The sequence below is a fragment of the Megalobrama amblycephala genome, linkage group LG19 (assembly GCF_018812025.1).
Source record: "Megalobrama amblycephala isolate DHTTF-2021 linkage group LG19, ASM1881202v1, whole genome shotgun sequence".
NCBI lineage: Eukaryota > Metazoa > Chordata > Actinopteri > Cypriniformes > Xenocyprididae > Megalobrama > Megalobrama amblycephala.
In genome coordinates, this window is record NC_063062.1 from 419,017 (window position 1) to 432,500 (window position 13,484).

The window sequence follows — 13,484 nt, forward strand, 5'->3', positions numbered from 1 at the left end:
GATGATCAAATGAACCATAACTAGATGAGGAAGGGAAAGAAGTAACAACTCACTGCACACATTATGTACAAATTTATCAAACGTTTTCAGAATAAATTATACTAATCAACTAATTTAGTTCCAGACTTTTATTTGTTATATTTGATAACAAAGCTTTGATTTTGCACCAAATAATGATTACAAAATGGGAAGATCAATTTGTTGAAAAATGCTTAGCTAAATAAAGTAACGCAATTTATTAAAAAAATATAGATATATATATGTGGCTTTCTTCTAAAATGACAAGTTCAGAACAACTGCATTTTTACTCCATCCGCGGCGCGCTTTTAAAGTTCCCTCCGCGCGCGAGCTCCTCCCCTCCGCGCGCACGCCGCCGTTCGTTGGCCCGACGCAGCTCATTTGCATTGACGTCATTCGAGGCTGTAGGTCAATCCGTGCGCGTGCTTTTATTGGATCTGCTGCTGTCACATTCGCGCCGCTGATGTTCTCAACGCGCGTTATTCTTCGTCATGAAACTCGCGACGCGCAAACGCCTTTCTTTCCGTCTTCTGGCAGCCGCGCGTCCCCTTTTTTCGTCCGTCTGAGGCAGAATCGTAGGCCCGTGATTGACAGCTGCTGTTTAAGTCAGGTTCCGCGAGGTCCGCGTTGACGCGCCGCTCCGGAGTTTCATCTAACGGCCCGTTTGATGTCATAAATGCCGGATCGCGCGTTCCGCGGCAGATTTCAGCCTGTTGATGGGGAGCGAAATCAACACGCCGGCTCGTTCCCAATGACTGCGGCTGAAAGAGAGGCCGTGCGGACCCGTCGGGTGTGTTTGGCGCCTGTCGAAGGAGAATAAACGCTCGAACGCGCCGCACAAATGGACGAAACCGTCGCGTGAATCGAGCCGGAGCCTGAAATCCGCCAGAAAAGAGGAGAAGTTCATGCGCGCACGCTGAGGATGAGGAGTAACGCGCGCGAGTGACGCGCAGAGGGGCTGAGGAGCAACATGAGCAGAGTTTCTATTTGATCATCGATAGATCTGATCGATCCGATCGTCTTGATGATCTGAGAGAGAATCCTTCCTATTAGCGCAGTACGAGAGGAGCGTCGCGCGGGTGAATGATGGGCTGCGCCTCCAGCATCCACATCTCCGATCGGGTGGTTTATCACAGCGGGAAAGAGTCGGAGGACTCGCACTCTCCGCCGCAGAACTGCGCTCAGCAGCCGGGCCACATCAAACCCAACGCCCGTCAGGTGAGTGTGTGAGTGTGAGTGTCCACATCCAGCATCCCTGAGCCGAGTGTGTGTGTGTGTGCCTGAAGTCAGATCCACTGGGAACGGATAGTTCACCCAGAAACCGTCATTTAGTCTCCCCAAACTTACTTTCTTCACAAAAAAGGATAAAGGAGCTGGAATCAGAAGAAGCTGCAGAAGGAGCTGGAATCATAAATCACAGTCTGCTTTCTCCGTGGAGTTTGTGTTTCTTGCCACTTTCATCTTGGCCTTGTTTAGTTGGGGTTCAAAAGACACTTTCAGTATTTTTATCAGATGAGAACAAAACTTGATCTGAATAATGACACTATTATCTTCTGTACAGCTGAATTTTTCTCTCATTCCATGAAGTTTGCATCTCTGGTTATTTCCCAGTGTCATAGTGAGTGTTTAGTGCACTTGTTTGTTATAGTACCAGATGGTAATAATTTGATACATTAATGCTGATCATATTCATGCACTTCAAAGAATATCATGCTTGTGTCAGGTTTAAAAACAAGACATGGGATTAGATGTAGTACGTGTTAATTTTTGATAATGCAGCAGAATGTGACGAATCTGCCAGAATGTCAAATCTGAGGAGTAGCTTGGACTAAATGACTAGATATGCACACTACAGACAGTACGCTAGTATGCAGGAGTTTAGGGCGAGTGTGTTGAACTGGTTTTGATCTGATAATATTCACAGTTTTCTCTTTAATTTCTTCAGTATCAGGATCACCGATCATTATCACCTTTCGTTCGGTCTGTTAAGCACAGCACACTCAACTCTTTATTATATTATTACTTTATTCATTTTTTATTTATATTTTATATATTTTTCACATCCGTTTTCTAAATGCGTGTTATAGAGCTTATTGTGAACGATTCATCCATGCATCCATTTCATTGTTTAATTTGACCTCGTGATGTTTAATCAGAATGTTGTAATGTCAGATGAAACGACAGACTTCTGTCTGATGATGTATGCAGGGCTTCTCCAATCATTTCATCCCCTTAAACTCCGCCCCTCTGCAATCCACTGCAGACTAACATTCAGATCCGCCTCAGTTTTTGAGTGCCACGCCCATATCTCAACATCAAATCAACAAACGATGAATAGAACCAAGCCCCGCCCTGTTTTCTTTTCAGTAATCCGTTACACTCTGCTGTACGTCAAAATACAGAAAAAAAGACTTGTGTTACATCTCGGCTTAAAGGGTTACTTCACCCACAAATGAAAAAGGTCATGTACTCGCCCTCATGACGTTCTAAACCTGTAAGACTTTCATTCATCTTCGAAACACAAATGAAGGTATTTTAATGAAATCTGAGAGCTTTGTTTCCTTCCATTGACAGCTACGCAACTACTACTTTGTCAATTCAAAAAGTTCTTAAAGAGATTGTAAAACTATTTCATATGAATCGAGCAGTTTAATTCAGTTTTCTGAAGAGACACAGTTGCTTTATGATGAACAGATTGAATTTAGGCTTTTACTCACATATAAACATTGACCAGGAAACAAACAGAAGCTCAAACGTGCTGCGTAACACCAGAATGAACCTCATTGGTTCTTGCTGATGCTCAAACGTGCTGCGTAACACCAGAATGAACCTCATTGGTTCTTGCTGAAGCTCAAACGTGCTGCGTAACACCAGAATGAACCTCATTGGTTCTTGCTGATGCTCAAACGTGCTGCGTAACACCAGAATGAACCTCATTGGTTCTTGCTGAAGCTCAAACGTGCTGCGTAACACCAGAATGAACCTCATTGGTTCTTATGAAACTCAAACGTGCTGGTTAACATGAGAATGAACCTCATTGGTTCTTGCTGATGCTCAAACGTGCTGCGTAACACCAGAATGAACCTCATTGGTTCTTGCTGAAGCTCAAACGTGCTGCGTAACACCAGAATGAACCTCATTGGTTCTTGCTGATGCTCAAACGTGCTGCGTAACACCAGAATGAACCTCATTGGTTCTTGCTGAAGCTCAAACGTGCTGCGTAACACCAGAATGAACCTCATTGGTTCTTATGAAACTCAAACGTGCTGGTTAACATGAGAATGAAACTCATTGGTTCTTATGAAACTCAAACGTGCTGCGTAACACGAGAATGAACGTCACTGGTTCTTGTGAAGCTCAAGCGTGCTGCGTAACACGATAATGAACCTCATTGGTTCTTGCTGAAGCTCAAACGTGCTGCGTAACACCAGAATGAACCTCATTGGTTCTTGCTGAAGCTCAAACGTGCTGCGTAACACCAGAATGAACCTCACTGGTTCTTGCTGAAGCTCAAACGTGCTGCGTAACACCAGAATGAACCTCATTGGTTCTTGCTGAAGCTCAAACGTGCTGCGTAACACCAGAATGAACCTCATTGGTTCTTATGAAACTCAAACGTGCTGCGTAACACGAGAATGAACGTCACTGGTTCTTGTGAAGCTCAAGCGTGCTGCGTAACACGATAATGAACCTCATTGGTTCTTGCTGAAGCTCAAACGTGCTGCATAACACGAGAATGAACCTCATTGGTTCTTGCTGAAGCTCAAACGTGCTGTGTAACACCAGAATGAACCTCATTGGTTCTTGCTGAAGCTCAAACGTGCTGTGTAACACCAGAATGAACCTCATTGGTTCTTGCTGAAGCTCAAACGTGCTGCGTAACACCAGAATGAACCTCATTGGTTCTTGCTGAAGCTCAAACGTGCTGTGTAACACCAGAATGAACCTCATTGGTTCTTGCTGAAGCTCAAACGTGCTGCGTAACACCAGAATGAACCTCATTGGTTCTTATGAAACTCAAACGTGCTGCGTAACACGAGAATGAACGTCACTGGTTCTTGTGAAGCTCAAGCGTGCTGCGTAACACGATAATGAACCTCATTGGTTCTTGCTGAAGCTCAAACGTGCTGCGTAACACGAGAATGAACCTCATTGGTTCTTGCTGAAGCTCAAACGTGCTGCGTAACACCAGAATGAACCTCATTGGTTCTTATGAAACTCAAACGTGCTGCGTAACACGAGAATGAACGTCACTGGTTCTTGTGAAGCTCAAGCGTGCTGCGTAACACGATAATGAACCTCATTGGTTCTTGCTGAAGCTCAAACGTGCTGCGTAACACGAGAATGAACCTCATTGGTTCTTGTTGAAGCTCAAACGTGCTGCGTAACACGAGAATGAACCTCATTGGTTCTTGCTGAAGCTCAAACGTGCTGTGTAACACCAGAATGAACCTCATTGGTTCTTGCTGAAGCTCAAACGTGCTGCGTAACACGAGAATGAACCTCATTGGTTCTTGCTGAAGCTCAAACGTGCTGTGTAACACCAGAATGAACCTCGTTGGTTCTTGCTGAAGCTCAAACGTGCTGCGTAACACGAGAATGAACCTCATTGGTTCTTGCTGAAGCTCAAGCGTGCTGCGTAACACGAGAATGAACCTCGTTGGTTCTTGCTGAAGCTCAAACGTGCTGCGTAACACGAGAATGAACCTCGTTGGTTCTTGCTGAAGCTCAAACGTGCTGCGTAACACGAGAATGAACCTCATTGGTTCTTGCTGAAGCTCAAACGTGCTGCGTAACACGAGAATGAACCTCATTGGTTCTTGCTGAAGCTCAAACGTGATGCATAACACGAGAACGAACCTCATTGGTTCTTGCTGAAGCTCAAACGTGCTGCGTAACACGAGAATGAACCTCATTGGTTCTTGCTGAAGCTCAAACGTGCTGCGTAACACGAGAATGAACCTCATTGGTTCTTGCTGAAGCTCAAACGTGCTGCGTAACACGAGAATGAACCTCATTGGTTCTTGAAGAAGCTCAAACGTGATGCGTAACACGAGAATGAACCTCATTGGTTCTTGCTGAAGCTCAAGCGTGCTGCGTAACACGAGAATGAACCTCGTTGGTTCTTGCTGAAGCTCAAACGTGCTGCGTAACACGAGAATGAACCTCGTTGGTTCTTGCTGAAGCTCAAACGTGCTGCGTAACACGAGAATGAACCTCGTTGGTTCTTGCTGAAGCTCAAACGTGCTGCGTAACACGAGAATGAACCTCGTTGGTTCTTGCTGAAGCTCAAACGTGCTGCGTAACACGAGAATGAACCTCATTGGTTCTTGCTGAAGCTCAAGCGTGCTGCGTAACACGAGAATGAACGTCACTGGTTCTTGTGAAGCTCAAACGTGCTGCGTAACATCAGAATGAACCTCATTGGTTCTTATGAAACTCAAACGTGCTGCGTAACACGAGAATGAACCTCATTGGTTCTTGCTGAAGCTCAAACGTGCTGCGTAACACGAGAATGAACCTCATTGGTTCTTGCTGAAGCTCAAGCGTGCTGCGTAACACCAGAATGAACCTCATTGGTTCTTGCTGAAGCTTCCATTGACTATATCTGATGTGTGAGCTGTTGAATGTTTATATGTGAATAAAAGACTAACTTCAATCTGTTCATCATATAAAGTGATCGAGTCTCTTCAGAAAACTCAATTAAACCACTCGACTCATTTGGATTAATTTTACGATCTCTTTGAGGAAAAATTGGTATTTGCGTAGCTGTCAATGGAAGGACAGAAATCTCTGATTTCAGTAAAATGTCTTCATTTGTATTTCGAAGATGAATGAAAGTCTTACGGGTTTGGAACAACATGAGGTCGAGTCACAATCATTTATCAGCTTGATGTAAGTGAAGTTTATCATTTTATAAAATGTTTTATACCATGGTCTGTCTGAATACTTGATTCTAATTGGGTGGAAGGTGTGTAATAAAACCGTATAATGCACAAGTCAATTTAATCACTTCTATTATTAGTGCACTGTTTTTATTGAAATACACACACACACACACACACACTCACAACAAAAAAGTAATAAATAAATAGAATAGGCCTAGTTATTGTCTTCGTTGTTTTTGACATATAACCTCAATAAATAAGGTTGTGACACCATAAACTATTAGCCTATCTCGTATAAATTACAAATATTGTCAAAGACAAGTAAATTGTCTGTAATAAAATAACAAATAATCAACAACAAAATACAAAAGAACAAACATACAAATAAAATAAACACTGCTTTTCATGTTTTTCAGGCAAGTCTAACAGTAATTTTTAGGTCGAAAATGAATAATCAAGGTAAAATAGCACCGCATAGTGTAGTGTTGTGTCTGAGAAGCAGCTTTCTGAACCTCAGATGTGTGCGCACAAAACCTCACACTATGAATGGAGTTCTTTCACATCTTCTTCAAAGCTTAAAAACACCTGCAAATGATGAACTTTCGTGATACAGCACTGACCGGATCGGGCGAGTGACGGTTGGGTCGTGTCCCGAGCGATGTTTACGCTGGCCGTTCAAATAAATACATTTCTTATGCACTACTTTATCTCTGTGTCTGATTCAAAGTGGGCAGAATACTAGATCTGACAAGCTGTAACTGACCACAATAATCATCGTTTTTATCCTTCCGGTCAAAGCGCGCTGCAAACATCAATAACAGCTTTAAATTGTCACTTCTGTTAAATGATCATGGTATAAGCGTGATAATCCACGGTTAGCTGTGCATCAATCCATCTGAATGCACTCCGCTTCACGTCGGGCGGTTCTGTGCCTCCACAGATAGCCGTGGATTATCCCTTACTTACTTTTGTCAAAACTTGTATTATTTTAACTGTAAAGTAGTTTAAAGCGGTTGTTTGAAATGAAGATGCAAAACGTTTTTTGTTAATAACAACGTCATGAAACGTTACGGGTGAATTCTGCACATGAATGTTGTTCTGCAGGTTTCATGTTAACTGATATTAACTGTGATTCCTCTTGAATCTACATACAGTTTGAACAGAGAAGCTTTGGCTGATTCATTTACTCATTCATCAATGAGCTGTTCTGATGTGTGTGTGTGTGTGTGTGTGTGTGTGTGTGTGTGTGTGTGTGTGTGTGTGTGTGTGTGTGTGTGTTAATCAAGGGCGCAGCAGCATCTGTGTGACTTTCTGTCCATGATAAGACTCAAGTACAAGGTCTGACGATGGTTTTCTCATGTCTCACAACATTCCTCTCTCTGTGTGTGTGTGTGTGTGTGTGTGTGTGTGTGTGTGTGTGTGTGTGTGTGTGTGTGTGTGTGTGTGTGTGTGTGTGTGTGTGTGTGTGCGCGGTGCTGATATAGGGTTAGTGGTTTATCTGGCCTTGGCTGAGGCTCCACTGTTCTGAGTTTGTAACCCTCAATACCGGATTCAGCCAGAGAGAGTGTGTGTGTGTGTGTGTGTGTGTGTGTGTGTGTGTGTGTGTGTGTGTGTGTGTGTGTGTGTGTGTGTGTGTGTTACTTAAGGCATGTCCTTAAAGTCAAATTATTTGAGATGTTTTCAATATTTTATTGCAAGCATGCAGTTGTTGTTCTGTGTCTCAATAAATGTCGATGTGAACTAGACCCTCTTTAGAAGTGTGTGTGTGTTTGTCATCAGATGATTGACAGGTGTGTGTGTGTGAGACTGACGTTTCATTTGTGCAGATCTGAACGGCACAGACAGGAAGTAATGCAGCACAGGGACGAGCCGAGCTGAGAATGTGCAATAACTGTTCTTCCTGGGGGGAAATGACGTCATCGTCATCATTCCCAGCAGCCCCTGTCTCTCTCACACACGTGTGTGTTCGCTGTAGTGTGACGCCACAGCGTTTTGTACGTTTGCTACACATTTGAGCTGAGCTGTTTGTTATATTTTGAAATACAGTGATATTTCCCTCAAATTCCCTTTGTATTCTCGTTTTCTGTTTTATTTATTATTCTGGGTTTCATTTTAATGGTTTAATAATCAAAAAGCAATGAATTACTTAAACTTTTAGTTTTCTGAAATGTAATCAAATGAAAATGAGAATACTTTTATAACAATTTTTGTAATAATTTGTCAAATGCAGAGCGTCACTGTTTTTATAAATTAAAATGTGGGTGAACAAAAACTCTTGAGTGTGTGATTGCTTAAAAACAATGTTTTTATAAATAATATACATTTTTGAGAAGTGCGTTTAAAAACCGTAATAGTTTAATTCTGCTATTCTGGGTGTGTAGCAGATTGACACAGACGTCACGTCACAATAACGGTCATGAGTTCATATCAGCGTCTGAATCTGATTCTGTGCAAAACTTTTAATTTCATATCAGGGTTCTGTCTGACGGGTCGTGTGTCTTTCATCTGTTTTCCAGCGTGTGAAAGTGTGTGTGTGTGTGTGTGTGTGTGTTGCGTGTGTCAGCGGCGCTGAGAGCGGCTCGGCTTTGGCTAATCTGGATCAAGACAAAAATACCTGGAGAGAAAGAGAGCTTTTACTGAATGAGGCCTGAAGAAGAGCTTCATCACTGCTTTACACACATTCTCTGAGATACTGCTTTCTGGCATGATTTTCTTATATATATACACACACACACACACACACACACACACACACACACACACACACACACACACACACACACTATCTCTATCATTCAGACAGCATGTTTCCAGTGTGTGTGACGGTGCCGGTCGTGTGTTTGTATTATTGGTCTGTTCAAACCGAGCAGATGAGACAGGACGGACCGTTCGTGCTCTTCAAAGAGCTCAACCGAAACTAACCATAACTACAGTTGGGCCTAACTAACTGACCTGGAGTAACTTTAACCCAAACTGACTCTGATTTAAGCAAGTCAGACTAACCCAGCGCAGTGTTTGTGTTCTCTGAGCTCCTTTAGTCTGGTTATGTTGGTAAACTCTGTCGTGTGATCAGCTGTTGTTTGCCGTTGTGTCGTTCCCCGCGGTACAGAAGACGTGTTTTTCCACACATGACTGTCAGGAGAGACCAGAGGTGTAAGCGGCTCTCTGTATACCTGTGTGTGTGTGTGTGTGTGTGTGTGTGTGTGTGTGTGTGTCGTCCCCGAGCGCTGCTCCCTGAAGTGAGCCGTGAGGAAGCGTTTTGCCCTCTATATCTCTCACGCTGACGTCTGCCCTCTCAACAATGTCATCCACTTTCCTGTTATTCACTTCAGTGGAAAGCCACTGCTGCAGTGTGTGTGTGTGTGTGTGTGTGTGTGTGTGTGTGTGTGTGTGTGTGTGAGTGTGAGCAGACAGGATGCAGTGTGTAAGTCTGTGTCACTGCATGTGCTGTTGCTCTGCTAGTTTCACACTAATCCATCTGTTCACGTCTCAGGTTTTCACGCTGCAGATGATCCTGTGAGACGCTTGTAGTAGTTCAGCTCTGACCCTTCTTCACTATGACTGACCGACCAACCAAATTACAGCTAACTGGCCACATGACGCGGCCCTACAGAGAGCCTGATGGAGTCACTCTGATTGAAAGTGCAGCTTAGCTCTGTCTCCGCTCATGTTTGCTTTGAAGAGAGAGGGGAGGCGGGGCTAAGCATTAGCTGGGCCAATAGCAATGCAGCAGATGAATGAATGGAATAAAAGTTCACAAAGGAAGTTCTTGCTGTCGGACGAGCTTTAAATGGAGCGTTTGCGTGAGATGTGCGCGAGCTGATGGCGGTTTACTAATCTCATTATCTGGTGGAAACGAGGCCACAGTGTCACTGTCCATGAGCCACACACACACACACACACACACACACACACACACACACACACACACACACACACACACACACACACACACACACAGGTCTTTGTGTAACTTCACTGTAAGTGTGTGTCAGTCTTATGTAATGAATTCACAGCTGATTTGATTCTGTCTGTCACATTCATGAAACTCCAGCAGAATGAGTTTGTGTAAATCACCCATAAAGCCATTTTGACCATTTTTAAATTCATGAGTGTTTGTATTTTAATGTAAGTACAAAGAAAAAACATACGGATTGGTGCATAAAACATCCGAACGTTCTTTTAGCCAGACTGACGGCTCTGCATTTGATAACACGTTTTACCATATTAATATCAACATTAATCTGTTTAATGTGAAAATAAATTTCATTGATAAAACAATTGTTATAAAATTAAAAATTCGATTTCTTTTATCAATGTGTATTTTAATATGACTTTAAACCATTCAAGCGCAATTGTTTGAATTTGTCTCTCATACTGTATAGCGTGTGATACGGCACTGAACTCTCTCCCGCGTCGCCTTGCACTTGAACAGACGATACAAAAATATGTCAAAATATCCTCGTAAACACAGTTAGTTGTCTTTAAATGTAAACATTTGACAAAGAAAATGCATAACAGTAACTCTTAAAGTGACGGCAGCCTAATATTCCTGCTGCGTCTCAATAATAATGTTAAATGTTTGATTTATGTTTGGTTATTTATAAAGTGCAGTGTTATTTTAAATGTTTATTAGTTTCTGTACCTGAATAGCTGAAAATAAATGTATTATATTGAAATATTTTCAGTCGTATTTTAGTTCAGTTGTATTTATTTGTGCGATTGCTAATTTGTTTGCTCTTTTTTTTATTTACTGAGTGTTTAATTGTATTTAATAATGCTTGAAATATATATTAGTTAGGCTAGTTGTTTTTGCTATGGTATTTTTAAACCATGATTGGCAAACGTTCCTCATGTAAGTGTTCTTCAGCCTGTTGATTTGTGTTCATAGTATTCAGATACAAATAAATGATTGCAAAAAAGACTTAGAATAAATGAGAATGATATCAAAGTTGTGTGTTTTTTTAATTAAATTTTTTATTTATTTATTTTTTTTAACCTAATTGTAATTAGGAATTGATAAAACGGAATCAATAAGCAGAATCAGAATTGTTAACATTCACACGATACAAAACCTTAGTTAGACGAATCTTTGCTGAAGCTGCAGTGGATATTATGAGAACATTAAAGTGTTTTTGAAGTGATTAGGAGCCTTTAAAATAGCTTAAGTGCACTTTATATTCCTTCTGTCAAGTCAAGTCACCTTTATTTATATAGCGCTTTTTACAATGCAGATTGTGTCAAAGCAGCTTTACATTGATAACTGGTACATCATTTTGCTGCACAGCAGCTCTTAAATAATAGTGTCAATGCAGATCAAAGCACTGTTGAATAAATGTCAAGAATACTATTGAATATCAAATGTCAAGTGTCCCCAACTAAGCAAGCCAAAGGCGACAGCGGCCAGAAACCCAAACTCCATCAGGTGACATCAGGTGGCAAACAGGTGTTAAAATGGAGAAAAAAAAACCTTGGGAGAAACCAGGCTTAGTCGGGGGGCCAGTTCTCCTCTGGCGAACAGTGCTTTGTTACGAATCAGGTTGCTATCATAAGTCTGATAGGATCGCAACATTCAAAGTATTTATTCCAGTTCCATCCAGTTGAGGATCTTATTCATCACACCGATACGGACGGTCTGTTGAGGAACTGTGGCACTGGCTGTCGTGTTGATTTTTGTGTTCATTTAGTAGTCAACTCACCTTTATTTTTATAGCGCTTCGTACAAAACAGATTCTTTCAAAGCAGCTTTACAGTGAACAACAGGAAAATAATGATTCAACGATGCAAACGGAGTTCAGTTCGGCTTTAAAGCAGCTCTAAAAGTGTCATTGTTCAGCTGAAGTTCTGTTGTAAAGAGCATCAGTTAATTAATTCAAATCGTCTACAGTGAAAGCAGTAAGCGGTCCATATATCTGGTGTTGATCGTGGAGTAAACAATTTGTATGTACTTTCTTTGTAACAATAGCGTTCTATCCAGATTGTCTCTCTTTCATGGGGGCCAAAAATAAAAAAACAAACAAACAAAAAACGTTCAGGGCAATTGCAAAATTGTTGATGTAAATGTTCATCTGTATCACCCAACGCTGCTCTTCCATCAACTCCTCGAGTCTCTGCGGACCGCACAACCTTCACCGCGTGTGTTTCCCATCACTTTTCTCATGTTGCCTCATGATGATGATGATGATGATCTTTTGGGATGCTTTCCCACAGAGGAATGGTCTCCATGGTAACTGAGCATCATAAGGGAGGATGCTGGGATCTGTAGATTCATCAACTCTGTATCTGGTCAGATCTGTGGTTCAGGTCACTGAGTGTGTTTGTTCTCGTTTCAGAGCACGTTAACGGAGGTGCAGTTTGGACCGATGAAGCTGTATGAAGATCAACTGCAGGTACGGCTGCTCCAGCTCACATGACTCTTTATCCGTTCTCTGTAGGTTTCCCTCTAACTTCAGGGAACATGCAGAATATCCTGCTCATTATGGTGTGTGTGTGTGTGTGTGTGTGTGTGTGTGTGTGTTCTATATTGAGAGATTCATTATCGCTCATTAATTCTCCAAGCTAATTTTAGGCGGGTTGAGTGGATCAGACCCAACTCGTGTGTCCTGAGGTTTCTGGTGAGAAGAGCGTCACGTGAGCAATCACTCCATGAATCTGTTGCATCTCAGCGTGTTTGTAGAGACTCACGTGGCGTCGGGATGATTTGAAAGGCCTGTGATGTCACTGAATTTTATAACCTGTGTAGAAACTCGAGAACAAACGAGTCTGGGGTTCATGTGAGACACAGAGCGTCCTAAATCCTGAAAGTACGCAGATACACCTCTGGAAGATGCTCACAATTCAGCCACACAGCCACATTCTCCAGCCCAATGACCTCTGAACTTGATTGGCCGTGACATTCATGTGCTCAATGGACACACGTCTGTGATTGGTTATAAAGTCTTGTGGGCCGTATTTGGAGCAGCTCTTGAACTGTACCGTCAACAATAAAAATAACCGAAAAATAATGATATTCAATACTGCAAAATCTACATAGAATACTGTTAAATTATTTGTCTGAATTGTGCAGCCCTAGCGTCGGGTTAGCATTAGCGTTTGGTTAGCATTAACATAGAGTTAGCTTTAGCATTGAGTTAAGTGTTTGGGTTAGTGCTGAGGTGTTGTGCCGGTGTTGCTGAGCTTTAATTACTGTTGGACAGTGAAACAGTGATTTCCTTTTCCTGTTTTTGTCCACCCAGCTGATCCCACATTCCCTCAGAACACACATCATCACGCCGCGCATCTAAACCGTCCACACACACACACACACACACACGTGCAGCGTTTCGTTTGAGCGAGTGATTCTTTTGAGTGAATCAAATGAACATGATATTGTGCTCATGTTAATGTTATAAATGCTCACGTTTATAAATTTCTCAGCTCATTTTGTGTGTGTGTGTGTGTGTGTGTGTGTGTGTGTGTTGTAGGTACTGTTAGTGTTTGCCAAAGACGACGCTCAGAGTAACGGCTTCTGCTGGGCCTGTGAGCGCGCCGGGTTCAGGTGTAATGTGGCCCGAACGCCAGAAGCGGCGCTGGAGAGTT

General features: G+C 42.2%; 1 protein-coding gene across 2 annotated transcripts in view; it reads left to right on the forward strand.

The window, feature by feature from the left end:
- Positions 1-389: 389 nt before the first annotated feature.
- The window catches only part of pde8a (phosphodiesterase 8A), a 27,333-nt gene continuing 14,238 nt past the window's right edge, over positions 390-13,484 (forward strand). For both annotated transcript variants that reach the window (XM_048167819.1, XM_048167820.1), the window contains exons 1-3: positions 390-1,236; positions 12,239-12,295; positions 13,370-13,484. The exon at positions 13,370-13,484 is cut by the window's right edge and continues 76 nt beyond it. In XM_048167819.1, the coding sequence (XP_048023776.1) occupies positions 1,102-1,236; positions 12,239-12,295; positions 13,370-13,484 (307 nt within the window). In that variant the 5' untranslated portion in view covers positions 390-1,101. The remainder of the gene's footprint in view (positions 1,237-12,238; positions 12,296-13,369) is intronic.